The sequence below is a fragment of the Neopsephotus bourkii genome, unplaced genomic scaffold, assembly GCF_033783945.1.
Source record: "Neopsephotus bourkii isolate Nb327-2 ecotype Australia unplaced genomic scaffold, CSIRO-AGI_Nbou_v1 NB_580, whole genome shotgun sequence".
Lineage (NCBI taxonomy): Eukaryota > Metazoa > Chordata > Aves > Psittaciformes > Psittacidae > Neopsephotus > Neopsephotus bourkii.
In genome coordinates this window covers 2,348,799-2,367,660 of record NW_026901081.1, presented here as the reverse complement: position 1 = coordinate 2,367,660, position 18,862 = coordinate 2,348,799, and the positions used below count along the sequence as shown (strand labels likewise).

Below are 18,862 nucleotides of genomic sequence, written 5' to 3'. Positions count from 1 at the left end.
TGAAGTACTTCAGGATTGCAGCTCAAGAACAGACAGGTATTAATAGCTTATGTTTTGAAACGAATATACTGTCAAATAGTTTCCCAGTTTAACTGCTATGGGGTTCCCATTCCTGACTTACATATTCCTGAGGAGCCATGACTATTTAAAGATTACACTGTGAAGAGTTTTTAGAGCAGTTGTAAAGAGGAAAGAGAAACTCCCACCAAGTCTATTAAGTAATTTCCCTGCTCTTCTGGATGATATATTTGGAAGTAAATCTCAATGTGGGAAAACTCCTACTTGATGAACACCCAGCTTAGGAAATACTTCTTACCTTAGCAGGATATGAAGGTAAGAGCCCAGGCCTGTGAGAATATGCCACCATGCATGAAACTGTGTCACAGCTCCCACCACAGGAGGCATCTTCTCTCGTAGTGCTCTGAAAGAAAGAAACACCATGCAACAGAGGGTTATCTCCCAAGATAAGCAACCTCAAATCACAGTGCTTGATTCTTAAATCACATAATACGTGTCTCACAAGTGAGGCTTTCAGGGGGTGAGAAACAGCAGCTATATCTTATTCTTTCAACACAGAAAGATACTAGTAAACTGGTTTCCTTACACATTTAGAGAAAGCACATGCTTCTTCATACAATGAGCGATCAGTTACTTCTGGACCTAAATATGAGGGAACCTATTTATGGCACCCCACAGTCCCAAATGAGTTCTACCATTCTCCTCCCCAAAACCCTATGAACTACTGTCCATAGGATGAAATTCTGTGTTCAAGTCTGAGAGAGGAAATGGGATCCATAAGACATCGCATCTGGCAATCACATCATCTATATTCTCTAGCGCCATGGAAGCTTAGCTTGCCTTTCTGCTGCCTCCATGGAAGCTCAGCTTGCCTTTCTGCTGCTTCCACCAAGACAAAGCCAACAAGGAAGGAGACTTCAGTACAATCAGTAGGTTGCAATGAGTGCCTAGACCCTTCTCCTGGAGGCAAGGCAAGTACCTGCACAAGGTGTGCACAGGTTGAGGATCTCTTACATCAGGTTGCTAAGTTGCAGGAAACAATTAAAAGGCTGCACAGTATAAGAAGAGCTGAGATGGAGATGGTGGTTTCAGATCCATGCTCCTGCAGCAGACACTGCAGACTGAGGCACCTTGGACCCTGGTGACCCACAAAAGCAGGACTCTGAGTCTCCACCCTTCACCATCACAACAAAACCAAGATATGAAGCTTTAATACCTGTAGACACCCATGAGCAAGGTCTGCAAACAGGAACTGTGCCAGGAGCACACAGTGGGTACCACAGGAAGAAACCAGTGCTTGTAGTGGGCAACTCTCTGTTAAGGGACACTGAGATGCCCATCTGCTGGCCTGACTTGGAGTCATGGGTGATATTCTGCCTCTCAGGAGCTATGGTTCAAGATGCTGCAGAGAGGGTGTCACAACTTATCAAGAGCACAGACTACTATCCACTGCTGCTCTTTCATGTGGGCATGAATGACAGTGCAAGCTGGCACATGAGCAGAATCACAGAATCAACTAGGTTGGAAAAGTCCTTTAATGAAGTCCAATCATTACCACCACTAAACCATGTCACTGAGGGCCTCACCTATACAGTTCCTGAACACTTCCAGGGATTCCTTGGGCAGATTCCTTGTTAAACCATGTTACTTTAACCTTGTTAAACCATGTCACTGAAGGCCCCACCTACACAGTTCCTGACCACTTCCAGGGATTCCTTGGGCAGATTCCTTGTTAAACCATGTTACTTTAACCTTGTTAAACCATGTCACTGAGGGCCTCACCTACACAGTTCCTGAAAACTTCCAGGGATTCCTTGGGCAGATACCAAGGAAGAAAACCCTGCACCTTCTGCAATACGTATTTACTGCTTGATGTTGTAGTGTTCAATCCCCCTGCCTAAATGCTAATCCCTGGCTACTGCTTAGTTTGCAGAGCTGCTCAGTCACAAACACAAACATGGAGCTTGGGTTCAGTCAGGCTGGGAATGAAACAATGAACACACAGATTGTGACTCCAGCACAACCTTCAAGCCTTTGGATAGCAGGAGAACTCAAAGCTCAATTCGTAAGTGCATGGACCTAATGAGGGAAGCTGAGTGCTACAGATGTCTTCCTGTTGGTTTGGGTTGTTTTTCTTCAGTAAGCTCTAGAATTGGTGAAATATGGATAAACAAACTGAACATTAACTGATAAGCAGTTTTGAACATTAAAAGCAAAAAGAGCAGGTAGGTGGATGAGTCACAAGTTAGATCTTTAGAGAACAAAGAATCACAAGGAACTGAAGTATATTTTCTCCAAAGGCTTGAGTTATAATAGCACCTGCAGAAATCCAAGGCTCTGCAGACATCTGATTAAAGCCAGTACACAAGCATATGTATTCCTTTCCCAGCACAAAACAAGTATTACAGGAAACATACTAACTTTTGTTCTCCCCTTTAGAAAATGAGGATGGAAACAAGTGCTTTAGCAGCTGCTGTAATCTTTGAGTCTAGGAACAAGTTCAAAAGCCCCATGGACGTGCGGGCTTGGTGAACTGGGGGTTATGAGCTCAGCAGTGATGTGATGCAGCTGCAAAAGTGAACCCTGATGCCAATATCTGCAAAGTCAGTGTGTACTCATCCACTTGCGTTGGCAAGTAACTTTTCTATCCCATTGGGATCAAGCGTTTCTAGGGATGATGGATTCAAACTGAAACAGGGGAAGCTCAGGTTAGATATAAGGAAGAAGTTCTTTACTGTGAGGGTGCAGAGGCACTGGCACAGGGTGCCCAGGGTAGCTGTGGCTGCCCCATCCCTGGCAGTGTTCAAGGCCAGGTTGGACAGAGCCTTGGGTGCCATGGTTTAGTGTGAAGTGTCCCTGCCCATGGCAGGGGGTTGGAACTGGATGATCTTAAGGTCCTTTCCAACCCAAACCATTCTGTGATTCTATGATTCAGGGATTCTACAACAGAGGCTTGGAGCAAGCTGCTCTAGTGGAAGGTGTCCCTTCCCATGGCAGGAGGTTGGAACTGGATGAGCTTTAAGGCTCCTTCCAACCAAACCATTGTATGAGTCTATGAGGCATCATGTTTTATATTCAGCACACCCATAACCTTTAGAAGAAGAGTTTCAAGGAAGCTTTGTTGGAGCTTTCAATTGGCCTAGCTTACTACAGGGACTACAAAGCCAGAATGGACAGATGGAGAACACTAGATCACTTTACCACACACTATGACCTGACCCTGGCAAAGCAACCTACTAGGACAGTTCTGTCCACTGTGGATTCACCAGCATAAAATCGTATCAGATAGTCAAGGATGGATTTTCTGGATGCTGGCATCAACCCTTCCTAGAATCACAGAATGGTGATTCAGCAAGCCACAGATCCTCAAAATTACTTCAGTGACATTACTTTCTCTCTATTTAAAGTGAAGTTAGAGGTAAGGCACTGGAACAGGCTACCAGAGGAAATGGTAATGCTCCATCCCTGGCAGTATTTAAGGTGAGACTAGACACAGCCTTGGGTGAGGCGTCCCTACCCATGGCAGGGGGTTGGAACTGGATGGTCTTCAGGTCCTTTCCAAGCCAAACCATTCCTTAATTCTATGAATTAAGAAGTTGATAAACCCACTGCTGAGTCATAAGCAAACTGGATTAAAACCCTTGTGAATGTTTTGTAGGCAGTGCACAATACCTACCTTGAGATGGACTTAATATACACCACAGAAGAAAGAAAAGTTTATGGTAGAAGACTACTAAGAGTTATGCAGACAAAGTGAAAGGACTCACCTCAATTTATCACAGAAAATGTTGTCCACATTCCAGAGAAAAAATCCCATTAAAAATACAGTTAAAGATGTATAGCCTAGACCTCTAAGCCATGGGTATACCCTAGAGAAAGAGAAATGATATAAAGTTTAGTCCCAGATGCTTTAAAGGCAACATGACATACATAACTCCTATTACATACAAATAAGCTGGTTTGCTTCCCAAAAGGAAAAATATCAGCTTCAAATCTCATCTATTAAAGTATTATATTTAACCACCTCCCCTCTTCTCCTGACTTCCCATTCTCCAAGACTGGTCTTTTATATGTTGTACTTCTGTATTTCTAACTATTCCACTAAATCCTGCCATCTCCTAATGCAGCAAATGGGAAAACTGAAGTTGGAAAAACGCATTAATTCTTCAGTCCCATTTATAATCTTTCAGTTAAAAACCAGCCATGTTACAAATCAGTCCTCTCCCCAGAGAAGAGGCTCTTTTCCAATCCATGATATCCCTCTACAAGGGGACTTGGTTAAATAAGGTCTTTCAAAGTGACTGTAGTCCTTTGTGATTGTAGACCACCACAGAATCATAGAATAGTTAGGGTTGGAAAGGACCTTAAGATCATCCAGGTCCAACTCCAACTAACCAAATGAATGGGTTTAGAAAACAGTAATTTCATGTTGTATTTTATTGCTGAGTGTTATTTGGGATGGAAAAATATCAGTTTCATTGGGGGGGGAATACTCTTTAGGATACACTAAACACACTGAAGAACCATATGGAAGAAAGTACATCATTAATAAATGTACCCTCACTATCTGCATTCAGGTTGGAGCATGGAATTGTAACTTCCTACATGGATGTTGGTAGCATTCCCAATAACAAGTCCAAAATCAAACCCAATTCCCACCCTAAAGTCTGCAATGAACTGTGATACTGTTCAAGTTAACTTTAAGCATAATGAATGCACAGTTTAGATGCTGGATTAAAACACACATTCCCCAGCTCTCTTTTCTCTGCTGTGTTACACACAGCACACATTTCAGAGCTGTGAGCAGAGGCATCCAACATGTGCAAAAGACGACAGGTAGAGCTTCTTTCACAGGGCAAACTATAATCACATACAAGCTGTGCTTGTTCACAACAACTGCACTGCCAATATAAACCAGCAAAACTGTTTAGTCTAATAGATGCATGGAGAGCATGCAGTACATGGCAGAGACCACACTGTAATACTCCCAGCTCAGTGCTCTAGAGACAGAAGCAAGCCCAGGACATAAAAGAGCATCAAATGGTGTGTTGTACATGCTGGTAATTAGGTAATTACAGCTAGAATTGTTCAGGGAATAAATGGTGGTGTTTTGTGAAGGGATGAGAGGGAGACTGGCATCACTTACTAATGGGGAACATGCTTTGTGAACAGAGAACGATGTTTGCCAAGTTGTAATCTTAGGAAGGAAGCAGCCTCAAGAACAAGATGAGAAGCATAAGGGAAACAGGGCAAGAACAGCAATAAATGATGGGGATAGGAGGATGCAACAGCCTGGAAGGAATAATGTACTGCTCCTTGAGATTTCATCAGTGACTGCTGTGATAGGACAAGGAATGGGTTCCAACTTAAAAACGGGAGATTTAGGTTAAATATAACAAACACATTCTTTACTGTGAGGGTGGTGAGGCACTGAACAAGCTGCTCAGAGAAGCCGTGGCTGCCCCATCCCTGGCAGTGTTCAAGGCCAGGTTGGACACAGGGGCTTGGAGCAAGCTGCTCTAGTGGAAGGTGTCCCTGCCCGTGGCAGGGGTTGGAGCTGGATGAGCTTTAAGGTCCCTTCCAACATAAACCATTCGGGGATTCTGATTTTCACTCTAAGCTCAGAGCAACTTCAAGCCCCATACTAAGGCATATGACTGGCAGGAAGCTAATGGATATTAAGGAAATAAGAAACATAATAAGCTGAAATCGTGGTTAATACGTAAGTTGAAACAGGCTGGGACAAGTGCTAGCACTACCAATGGAAAGACACGAGTATGTTTTAGCAATGCAGAGGAACTAAATCCAGAAGTGCATGTGGGGATGACTTTTACAAGAAAGAAAGGTGACCTTCACCTTGGCACAGCTTCTCAAGCGGAAGTAACTTAATATTAACCATAGAATCATATAATACTTCAGGATGGAAGGGACCTTAAAGCTCCTCCAGCTCCAACCCCTGCCATGGGCAGGGACCCCTTCCACTGGAGCAGCTTGCTCCAAGCCCCTGTGTCCAACCTGGCCTTGAGCACTGCCAGGGATGGGGCAGCCACAGCTTCTCTGGGCACCCTGTGCCAGCGCCTCAGCACCCTCACAGGGAAGAGCTTCTGCCTAAGAGCTCAGCTCAGTCTCCCCTCGGGCAGGTTCAAGCCATTCCCCTTGGCCTGTCCCTACAGGCCCCTATAAAAACGCAAGATGATCCACCCCCTTACAACCAAGCAGACCATGGGCATTATGTACCTACTTAAAGAAATTTTGCCACTGCTGATTTCTCAAGCCCACCAAAAGAAAGATGTAAATACTCAGTTATATCTTATACCACTAACGAAACATTTACTTACCATAACACTATATAAACAGATCGTAGAACTATAATGGAAACTAGCGTTCCATACATGATCTGGAAATAAAAACAGAGATAAAACTCAGTGCTTGGATTCAAGAGACTTTATAAAACAACACAGGAATACAACACTTTTGATGCCCCTGTTGATTTTTATGTCTTAGTCTCAGGAAAACAGTATCACCTCTACCTACAGCTCCAGAAAGTCTTCCATGAAAGTGTCACATAAAAGTAGGATTGCAAACCATGTCCTTTATGCAATTATAGGAAAAGTCAGCTGTGTAAAACTGCTGTTTCTTGCATTAGAAAGCAAGCACTAGATGGCACTCGGTTAGCACCTGAAAGCAAACTGGTAGCTCACTCCCATCACCTCTTCTGTATCAGTGTGGTTGCGTAAGCATCAGCTAGACTCGTGTCTGAAAGCTGTACTTCCTTCGCTGGTATTTGATTAATGTATTTTCCTGCAAGCAAACACCTGAACAGACTATGCAGCGTGCCCACACTGAGCTCCAGCACAAAGGAAACTTTCCAGGAAGCCTTTAGAACTATTATGGAATGTTGGGATTCAATCTAAATAGCGGGAAGGCTGCATGCTCTGAAAAGATCCATGAGCAAGATCCGGCTTGCTGCAGGCTTGATGAATATGAATGTAATCACCTCATTTATACAAAAAGTCAAAGTTACCATTTATTTTCTGCCTCGTGATCTTTAGATCACTCTCCCTGTTGTTATTCACAAGCTTAAGATCCCCACAGCACCACCTACAAGACGTACAGACTATAGAAAAGATGTCCATCATGCTCGAAAAGTGATGCAGAAGCCACTGCAGCAGGGAGAGTTTTCAGACACTGGTGACATTAAATTACACTCCAGGCCTTTTACCCTGGACACCGTTTTCCCCCTGCCAAATCCAGCTTGTTCCAAGCAGTTGTGCCCTGCTCTTCGCCTCTCTCCAGTAGCCCACAAGCTGCTCGCTGTTCTTCACTTCCTTGTTCCCTGACTTTCCTGTCTCGCTTTGCTTTTCGTTAACTCCTATCAAATGCTGCCTTGTTTTATATGAAACAGAAAAATACTATTTGCTGCCTGTTTTTAAAAGCAACTAAACCTCAGAGTGGTGTTTGCAAACCAGTGTCCTTACCTTGTTGTATTGACCTCTTGTACTTTCTCTTCCCTTAGACTACACTGTCTTCAGCCCAATGACTACCTTACTCTGCTGTAACCAGGGCATTCAGCTATTGCTATCCTGCAATCACATGCATGTGTCCACTCATCCAATATAAAACAGATAGCTGTAATAACACAAAGTGAAACCTACTTTTCAAAAGCCCATAAAGGCAAATTCTCAACTTCCTTTTAGCTTCAAGGATGAGGTTCATAGCACACACTGTATTATCAGTGCATATATCCAGAACAAGACAGACAACAGAGCCCTCGTATTTGACAACAGGTAAAAATAAGCCCCAATACTGACTATGAAAAAGTCACTCAGCACATCTGCACTGACAGTGAAATCAAATCATTTCTGTAACTAAACTACTGCTGCTGTGTGTTCTGCTCTGTAGAGCTAAACAAAGCTCAACTATTTGAAAGGCAAACTGGTTCTGGCTTATACTTTAAATAAAACTGGTGGCTAATGCCAGTCCCCTTGCTGGGGTGCAGCACATAAATCAGGACAAACCCAAACAAAACCTGCTATGCACAGCCTGAGTACCAAGTGCTCATCAGTCTCAAGTAGACAGGGCACTGCTCAGGTGTGCTAGGGTGTCATTCTTCATCATTACGCCTCAAAAGACCCTACCATATAACAAATACAGACTAAACTTAACAGTTCAATGCCATTTACTTCCTCAGGCTCATTTGAAGCAGCCTGTTTCATTTTCCTAATCAAAACCAGTCATTTATTCTAAGAGAGGGGTCACACAGAGGAAGAAACTCAACAGAAAGGCTTCTCCGGAACTCAAATCACAGTTTGATGCCCTTTCCTTGCTCATCTCCTCCTTCTTCCAGTTTCCATGGCTAAAATGCTCTCCTGCAGCAAAAAGAGAGGAAAAACCTACCCATGAAGAGAAATTTCTCTCCTACTCATCAGGGGTCTGACCACCCTCAGGCTTTTATCCAATTTACTCTCAGTTTCTTTGTAAAAGGAGTGAGTGTCAAACTATGCCTAGAGAAACAGGACTTAAAGGCCTGAAACACAGGCTAAAAATGCTGTATTTCTGCAGTTATCAGAGCAATAGCTAAGAAAAGCTTTCTTTGTGATGCCTGTGGCTTGGTATCTCCTAGTGAGCTGCTTAATGGCCTGCAGAAGAAGACAGTCTTCATGGAGGGAGGAAGGGAACAACGCAAAGAAGAACCTTGGAGTGACTGAATTAAAATATGCCCACAGCTGACACTGCCATTTCTTGCCTTTTCCGCTCCCCCACACAAACAGGTTGTTAACAGTAAAACACAGTCGTGTTTAAAAGCCTGTGGAAGACTGGAACAACAAAGTGTTCCGCTCCGCAGGCTCCAACCCTCCTCTTCATGCTGAAGGCAATGAGCACCGAGGTGCTGTTGCTGCGATAAGCAGAGGCTGCACCTGTAAACCAAGAGCTACACAGCTTAGTTTAGACTTTAGGGAACAGTGCTTCTTTTTTACTCCTTTATCACCCGTGGATTCACTATTTTCATCATGCCAAAAGTCTGTAAGGTATTCTCCATCCACCCCATTTAAGTATAAAATGAGGATTCTACCTTATTCAAGTTGACTCTGATTTTTCAATTGCTTTACCTCCCTTTCTTCTTCTTCTTTAACTAACACATCACTTAAGTGACAGATGAAAACCCAGAGAAGTTTTGTGCTATTTTGTCTCACAGTGCCTTTAACCTGTAAGCCAGAAGAACACCCTTACGCTACAACTGAAACAAAAGGAAACAGCAGAATCTCATCATCTTTTGTTACCACTAGACAGTTCCCTTTTTGCTGTTTAAGATGCAAATACGGCTGCTTGTGTTTCAGCTTTGAAGCCTGTATCTTTGCAATGGGGAAAAAACATTAATACACAGTGGATTTACCTGATAAAAGGGCCAAATATGAAGAGCATCTTGGTAATTCACAAATGGGAAAGAAGCATTTCAGGACTCAGTGTCTGACAGCGTTTTTGATGTGGAGGCAGTTAAACAAATCACATAGATTCCCTTCTTGTACCAGCTGGAGGCAAGGCTGGTACTCCATACTGGAGTGCGCATATAAAACCAGTTCTTCATCTGCCCTTCTGGTACAGAAAGCTGCAATAAGCTGTTATTTCCACTACTTTGCTTCCTCTGTTCCTGGCCTTTTGCCCATCTTTGGTTAATAAAGTCCATTTATCAGCCTCGAATATTAGTGTACACACTGGGAACCGCACTGAGAGGTTTTGGGTTCTTGGCAAGCACTGCTTATCTATTAATATACCAACCAGCTATCAAAATACAGTCAGCCTAAGGACTTGGAGGTGGAAACTCTATTTGCAAGTTACAACAAAGAAAACAGACCTCTACATGTTCTTAGACTTCTGAGGGAAGGAATGACAATTCCCATGATGACACTGAAACACTCAGCATAGCTGCAGCTGTTTAGTACCACACATTGCTTTGACAGCTCCTGAATGAGCTAATTCAGATCCACTTTAGTTGGTCCTGCTTAGATGCACGTAACATGATGGCAAAGCAACACACTGCATCATACAGAGCAGCTCACCAGAGCTTCTGGGACAGCCTGCAGGGATAAACTGAGCTTCCCTTCACTGCCTTGCAGAGCTGATCCTTTGGAGAGTCTGAACATCCTTCCACATTCCCTATGGTATTGTGCAGATAGAAGCACTAGCCACAATGAAAGCTGTACTGGAAGACACCCCCAAACAAGCTGTGTAACAGAGTATCACTCAAACTGGTCTTATACATGGTCTTCAGCAGGACAATGCCTAAGCACAAAAACCTCTGTGGTGAAGACATGCCCTGAAAAGGTCACTTTTAACAGACTGCTTGGCAACCTGCACATGTAGTAAGAATGAACATGCCCCACTAAAAGGCAAAACACATTACACCACAAGCCTACAACTCACTGTTGTGTTAGCAGCAGGAGGGACTCTGGAGAGCTGTAGGACACTGAGTCCACACAGATTCCCCAAAATGGGGAGTCCTGTGAATTTGAACAAGTTGTGCCTTGACACATTCTTCGTGCAGTTTCAGGCTCCTGTACCTATTTTGACATACACATTGTGCTGTGATTTGACTTCCTTCTTTGCATTTGGACGTTTAAAACACCTAAGGAGAACAACTCTATTAATTTTTGTACTGAGGCAAATGAAATACCTTTTGCTCCCCTCAAGTCACATAAAATTGCTAAATCCAATACTTGCATTTTACTTTCTAGCAGAAAATTCACCGGTCATATTATTATGCTGTGATCAGCAAACCCAGAGACTGCCTTCCTCCCTCCTTTGGGGATCTGTGTGCAGTTTAGAACAAGAATAGCTGGTGTTTGCTCATCAGTGCACACTCTTCCATTTCGTCATCCTGGTCCTCAGGGTCTTCCAGTTATTTCTTCATCTCCTCCTCCGTACTCAGTGATGCCTTTGAGCTTGGTATCATCACAAATATCATCAGTACATGATTTGGTTTTTCCTGGTATGGGTTGTTAAATACAAACAGTCCCACTAGTGATCCCAAGACAGTCAGACTGAGCCTGCCTTTCATCATCTCCTTTAGCCATCTTCCACCAGTCACTCCCTTCCCCTATTTGCAGTTCTCATCCTGATCTACTTCTCCAGCTCACTGAAGTTTCTCATGGGACACCAGTTCTAGAATGGCTACACAAAAGACATCTTTTAAATCACATCTAATGTAAAAGAAACGACTATTTAATCTCATGCTCTATTTACCTTTTAATTATCTCTTGGTTCAAAAAACTGCTTCAAACTCTTGCAGCAGATGACTGTGCAAATAAAACAGGCTTTTAGATCTGTTGCACTACTCACATAGCCAAATGAATGAGGTTTTTGATCGCTGCAAGTACAGAACCAGCATATGGCATGCAGCCATTAAACAGATCAGGATGGAAACCGATGCTTTGCAGGTGACAGCTTTCTAGGCCATATCATATTAGAAAGAAGGCTACTTGTAAGACTTGAGTCTAAAAGTTTAACTGCCAGGGTAATTTCTTCTTCTTCCAGGGCAATCTGATATATAAGTGTTCACAAACTGTGTAGATGAGGCCCTCAGTGACATGGTTCAGTGGTGGCCTTGGCAGTGCTGCGGTAAAAGTCGAACTTGATCTTAAAGGTCTTTTCCAACCCAGCTAATTCTATGATCTGTGTGTCTATGGATCACTCCACACCAGCAGCCATTCTTCCCCCACCCCTTTCCTTGTGTCAGCACAAATACACATGCAGTAAACAGGGATGAGCAACTACTCTGATTTACAACTAACTCTGAGGAGAGTTTGAACCTGCTGAGTTCCCAAATCAAATTCCCCTCAGAAAGTAAATCTGTGTGCCAGATGGGAAGGAGGGAAGGGAGAGGCGTAGCTGCTTTCTTTGACAATGATGCTGGCTTAAGTACAGCTAGAGCACTGGGATGTAGGGTTGTTTAGCACCATGGAAATTAGGTAATAGCAGTGCTCTAGCCTAGAGATTTTGACATAAACAAGACAATACATGCTTGTAAAGGCCACTGCTATCTTTCATTTAACTGATGAGGCGGTAAAAAATACCACATCAGTTGTCAGGCAGAGAAATGGTGTTTTTTTCCCCTTCTAATGATGTGTAGCCTCCAAGAGACCAAATTACGCATCTCACCCCTCCTATGGTTAAAGCATTAAGGCCCTTAAAGATCTGCAGTACGTGGATGGAGGCAAAGAAGCTGGTGTGTGTTGCCACTGTGCCATGAATAACAAACCAAACTCCCCTTCATGCCTGCTGGCAGTAAGCAATTTATGAGCCTAAATTGGGAAGGAAAGTAGAAAGTAATTCACTGAGAAATAAGGCTTGGAACCTGGCTGTTAAATATAACAGAATCCTTTTCCATTCTTATTGCTCTCCTTTCTGGGGGAAAAAACCACCCCACACTGAAACAACTAATATAAAGCTGTCCATGTAGTTACTCCCCTTTCTGTGAGGCTGACAAATGGTGATGATCATAGACAAGTACCTAAAGGAATCAACCTCTGCTTTCCAATATAGTTAGGGACCAAGACTGTGATTTAAACTATAACTGCACAAGCGTATTTAACTTTACTTCAAGTCCATGAGATACAACCAGCAGGGAAATACTTAGTGAAATTACATTGATTCTCTTTTTTAATGCACTCTAAAATAAAGGATAAGTATGAAGAAAAGAACCTTGCTTAGCTGTGCAGAGAAATGTTTCCTCTGGATTTATGATGTATTTGGCAAAGAGTGTGAAAAAAACCCATGAGTGCAGTACTTGAACATTTGGAATGGGGCCACAACTGCATGTTCTCCATAAAAATCAATTTGGAAAGAGTTCTTGTAAAAAGTCCAGCACTTTTATGGGTCTAAATCTTTTCTACATTGATTCTTCATGTATAAATTATAACAGGGAATTCATACGTTAAAATGAAGAGAAACCAGATGCAAAAAATTAAAGGTCTGGAGCAGTGGTTTAAAGCTTCCCCTATTCTCCTTCTTTCCCCACAAGTCACAAGGCCAGATTGGACAGCACTTGGAGCAACCTGGTCTAGTGGAAGGCATATCTGGCCCATGGCAGGGGGCTGGAACTGGATGATCTTAAGGTCCCTTCCAACCCTAACTATTCTATGATCATCCCTGAATCTATGATGTGGGACAATAGCCATGGCAAGGCATCAATGCAGTGAAGCTGTGATGTATTTATTGCCATAAACACAGACTGAGTAGATAACTGATGAAAGAAATAAAAGTCCAGTATCAGCAATAAATTCTGCCACTGTAGTTAACAAAATTAAGTCAATTCATTCAAAACCAGTTAGAACCAGCTTAGTAAAAGCATCAGCGATTGTTGCTTTCACCCCAGCCTGTATCTTCCTGTTGGAAATATAAGTATAGGGAAAGAACAGAAAGGATTTAATGAACATTAGCAAAAAACCCTGTGAGTTTCTCTTTTTATCTATAGGTACAGTAACAATTCATGTCTCTAGGAGAGATTTTTTTGGAACAGCTTGGAATTTATTATCAGAGGATTCATTTTATTCCTCCGTGCTTCACTAATCCACCAACAGGAGCCACCTATCAGTTTTACAGCTGCTGATGCAGCAGGTACACTTTGACAAGCGATGGCACTACTGATTTCAGACATTAAGGCTTTAAAGCTCTGTCCTGCAAAGAGCTCAGGGCTTTTGCTTGGTAGTTTTTCAGCTGTTATCCCTAATCAAAATGTCATAAATGAGGGAAAACCGCTCATGGCATGCATAAGTGAGCATGATTTCTAACCTCCTGTGAAGAGGCAAGTCATACAAGTCCTATCTCCACAAGCAGTGGATGCATATTAATACTCTTGGGCTGCTAAAAAAGGAACTGGCACCAAATATGCCATTAAGCAAGACAGACCATACCAACCAGTCTGCTCCATAACCCTAGAAGACATTCTGTGTTTAAATTCAGCTTGAATTTACACAGTATGAAATGGAGTAGTTAAAAAAGACCCCAAACTACTATGTCAAAATGGAGAGAACATGGGGCTGTGACCCAAACCATGTTAGGAAGTCAGGTCACAGTTTCCCAGCAGCTGCTAATGGAAAGCAGTGGATAAGGATTCATCAACCCCCGCTCTTACACCATTGCCCATAGTGAGGGTCACCTCATTGCACTTGCCACTGACAAAACCCACATGGAATATTAGGTCAAATGCTAAATCACAACAGGCATTAAACCATTCCAGTTTTACAGGTCACCAAGTGAAGGGATGGCAATATGACAGGAAGCAGTAAAAGGCAAACTGTGTTTGCCTTCCATCTTCAGGTACAAACTCATGTAAAACACCCCAATAAAACACAGTTTAAAACCCAGGTTAGGTCCTCCAGCAGAGCAAGATTTACCTGATGGAATACAGGCTCTTTCAAATTCAAGTAAACCTGGAAAGATTAAAAAGAGAAGTCATTTACAACAGAGAACAGCATAACATTAATCTAAATACTGCCAAGACTTGTTCTGTTAGAATCAAGACACAAGTGCCTATACATGCACCATAAAAGTTGCTTAGACACAGTTTCCTCTGGCAAAACCTGAGGGTTTAATTGTGGAATGATTTTAAATTAAAGAGCACAAACAGAGACATTAACATCTAGAATCAACTCATTTAATAAGAGTTGCAACACACAGAAAAACAATTAAGATGCAGGAATTACCAGTCTCAGTATGCACTGCAAGAAGCAAACGTACTCTAATTTGAATTGCTGTTATTCATGAGTTTTGACAATGCTTTAGCATTTCATCAATTCATTTTACACAATAGCTTTTCCTACTGTTAATGCAGTACATTTCATTCCTGCTTTGGAAGAGAGAAGGACACTGGACCTTCAAAGTAACATGACATAAGTGTAAAACATCTTAGGAGGTAGAGTATTTTGATGGCAGAAATGACCTATTACAATACTTCTTATTTAAAAATTGGCTATCAATACAAATAACAAAGGAAATTCCATCTGTGGTTGACAGGCATCAATAAACTCATTTCAGTCATAAAGGGAACACACAACACTGGGAAGGGGAATCAAGTCACAACAGTTTGAATTATTCTGATTTAACAGCTCTGTTCCTTTCCTATTCTGGCTGCTGTTTTAAACCACCACTCAATAGCCTGGACTGTGCATCACCTTTTGGAGTCTGTTGAACAGGATTATTCTCATTTCTGTAAATGAATTGAAGACAGGGAAGATGAGGAATGCAGCTTGTCCAAGGTATCATAAGGCAGCAGTGACTGCTTTTCTTACATTCTTATTCTAGCAACTGGATTATTACTTTCCCTTTTCATTTATTCTATACAGGGTTTAGATAGGTTTCAGGTTTCTCTCTCTGCTCTGGAGCCAGGCTGAGAGAGCTGGGCTGGGGCAGCCTGGAGAAGAGAAGGCTCCTGAAGGGGAGTCCTTAGAGCAGCTCCAGTGCCTAAAGGGGCTGCAGGAAAGCTGGAGAGGGGCTTAGGACAAGGGGCTATAGGGACAGGCCAAGGGGAATGGCTTGAACCTGCCCGAGGGGAGACTGAGCTGAGCTCTTAGGCAGAAGCTCTTCCCTGTGAGGGTGCTGAGGCGCTGGCACAGGGTGCCCAGAGAAGCTGTGGCTGCCCCATCCCTGGCAGTGCTCAAGGCCAGGTTGGACACAGGGGCTTGGAGCAAGCTGCTCCAGTGGAAGGTGTCCCTGCCCATGGCAGGGGTTGGAGCTGGAGGAGCTTTAAGGTCCCTTCCAACCCAAACCAGTCTGGGATTCTCCAGTTCTCTGACCAGCACAATTTTCCCAACCAAAGGATGATTCATCCTTCTTTACCAGAAGTGAGAAGAGATCCAGTGCTGCCTCTATAACATTCCTTTAGTGGCAGGAAAACTGTCAAACTACAGGTGGAAATGCCATATTAGAAAATACTTACTATACTGACTACGAAGCTGTATGTTATTAACAAGAAAAGCAGTGGATAATTGACTGTGTTCTTGTACTTGAAACATTCATACCTGGAAGAGAATATAAAGAAGAGTGATAACATTCATCTCTTATCATATAAAGGATGCATTTTTCAAGGTATGCTCACAAAGTTTGTGAGCAAATTGATCCAAATGAGTCTTAGGCGCCTAAAGAAACTGTATCTCCTCCAATAAAGATGTGTCATTTTAAGATAAAAATCTATAATTTTACCAATAAATGTGTTTTTTAAACAAATCTAATGCAAAAGCCCCAGCAAGCTCATGCGTATAGAGTCAGTGGGAAGAGTTTGGGAATCAGAAGCACTTTCAGAAGGCGCTTAAGGGGTGATAATGGATGGCAAATTAGAAATGAGTTTCAAATGCAATACAGCTGCCAAAACCCATTACATCTGTGAGCTAAAGGCAGTGTGGGAAAGGGGCTGCCTTACAAAACACTGAACTCCAGAGATCTGTTAAAATGCGGATTGTTTATGGCTTTACACAGTCACAGTGCAGTAAATTTGTCAGATTGGTAGAAGTGGAAGGTAGAAGCAGCTAATTGCTGCCAGCATGTAAAACAACCCATTGAAATTAGCTTCACAGTCTTTACAGTGTGGTTCAGTCACAGTTGTGATGGAATCACACACACAGATTGCACGTCCATCAGAAAAACACAACAAAAATGACCTGCGAGAAGCACAGGAGCATTAGGGCTAGGGGCAGGTGTCTGTGTCACTCCAAGCTATATCTACCCAGTTTGTTTCTTTATAAACTTCTATATTTTAGACACCGCCATGGATGAATAAAAGGAAACAAAGAACTAGGAACACCTGGGGGGGGGAAAGAAATGTAAGAGCACAAAGTGCTACACTGCAGAATGGCTTTGCAAAGTAATGAGACAGCTTGAGAGTCAGGAGAACCTTACAGCAGTCTTCCAATGTCTAAAGGGGCTACAGGGAAGCTGGAGAGGGGCCTGGGACAAGGGCCTGTAGGGACAGGCCAAGGGGAATGGCTTGAACCTGACAGAGGGGAGACTGAGCTGAGCTCTTAGGCAGAAGCTCTTCCCTGTGAGGGTGCTGAGGCGCTGGCACAGGGTGCCCAGAGAAGCTGTGGCTGCCCCATCCCTGGCAGTGCTCAAGGCCAGGTTGGACACAGGGGCTTGGAGCAAGCTGCTCCAGTGGAAGGGGTCCCTGCCCATGGAAGGGGTTGGAACTGGATGAGCTTTAAGGTCCCTTCCAACCCATCTGAGTCTGGATTCTATGCACAAGCGAATGTCCTGTGCAGAACTACCCCTTCACCTACACCTTCAAAGAAAACAAGGATGATTATTGAGGGCCTCCTCAACTAAACATTAGCCTATTCTCACAACATTTTAATTACACCCAGACATACTCACACAGAATGTTATTAGAGCCATGAATGCAGTAACAGACTTCAGTGCTTTTGAAGATAACAGAGTAACCATTGCACAAAATAAACATGATTTTCTTATTCTAACAGATCTTTATAGCCACTTCTCATCCTTTTCCCCAGTCACATTCAAACCAGACAAAATAAATGCAAAGGCAATTTCAAGGCAACAGGGAGCTACAGTGGAAGTTATTTCCACTAAGAGAGGCATTACAATTCTGGTCCAGACTTTGCACAAACCATACTAATGCATCAATCACAAACTGATGGGGAGCTCCAGAGATGTGGGTTTAATCCTACAGCATCCCATCACCACCAGAAGCTCCCAGAGATGGCCCAGTTTTCAATGGCTGAATATTTGCTATGTTCAAAAGCAAAAAAAGACAATTTTTTTCCTGTCTTTTTGTCTGCAACAACTTGATTTATGGTTTGGATTTTCTGAGTGACAGAAGAAATGATGTTAAATCCAGGCCTTGCAGCAACAGGCAGGAAAAAGCCAACTTACGGTATCTTTGCAGTTGCCAAACGCTACAGTGCTCCCAAAATGAAACGGGAGAAAACGTCTTGGCATGGCATTAAGCTGTCATGCATGTTCCAAGACACTCTGCTCAAAATATGCACTCAGCTCCTCATAAAACTCTTTCTTCTTTAATTTTCCACATGAGTGGAGAGCAGGTTTAACCAGAAATCTGAGATTCGCATTTGGAGTCAGACTACAGCACAGAAATATAGCCCAAATCCATTCATTTTGGAGGTGTTACTGAAGTTGATTTATTAGGGCTGCTGCTCACATACCAAGTAAGGCTGAGCTCTGGTTGTATACTACAGAAAGTCTTTAAGAAGAAGTATTTCTTTTTCCTATTAAACAAATACTGGTGAACGATCACTAAATGAGCAAGAACTAGGACTAAAGCCAGCCCAGTGCTCTAATGGCCAAATCATAACGCTGCAAAACAGGGATCTCACTGAAAGCAGTAGAAGCTTCAGTGTCAGCCTCACCAGACACCAGATTGGGCCTCACAGATACTAAATGGTTACTAGTTTATAAATATTCAGAAAGAAATAACAAGTACTTACAGGCAGTAGACAAACACACAACAACTGTATATCATTGGCAGCTCATCCAACAGCTATAAAAAGCAGAGACATCAAAACATGAAAAGTACTTTTAACTCACAGTAAATTCATTAAGGAGAGAGAAGTCTTAAGAAAACAGGAGTTTTTAAGTCATTTGGAGAGGGACTATTCATCAGGGACTGTAGTGATAGGACAAGGGGTGATGGGTTCAAATTGAAACAGGGGAAGTTCAGGTTAGATATGAGGAAGAAGTTCTTTACTGTGCGGGTGGAGAGGCACTGGAATGGGTTGCCCAGGGAAGCTGTGGCTGCCCCATCCCTGGCAGTGTTCAGGTTGGACAGAGCCTTGGGTGCCATGGTTTAGTGTGAGGGGTCCCTGCCCATGGCACGGGG

General features: G+C 42.9%; 1 protein-coding gene across 1 annotated transcript in view; it reads right to left on the bottom strand.

Moving 5' to 3' along the window:
- ACER3 (alkaline ceramidase 3) overlaps positions 1-18,862 on the bottom strand; it is a 61,056-nt gene that overhangs the window by 6,320 nt on the left and 35,874 nt on the right. Inside the window, exons 4-9 of the mRNA XM_061351426.1 lie at positions 18,471-18,523; positions 15,953-16,034; positions 14,412-14,447; positions 6,357-6,415; positions 3,786-3,887; positions 317-421 (exon numbers count right to left, since the gene is read on the bottom strand). Of these exons, the coding sequence (XP_061207410.1) occupies positions 317-421; positions 3,786-3,887; positions 6,357-6,415; positions 14,412-14,447; positions 15,953-16,034; positions 18,471-18,523 (437 nt within the window). The remainder of the gene's footprint in view (positions 1-316; positions 422-3,785; positions 3,888-6,356; positions 6,416-14,411; positions 14,448-15,952; positions 16,035-18,470; positions 18,524-18,862) is intronic.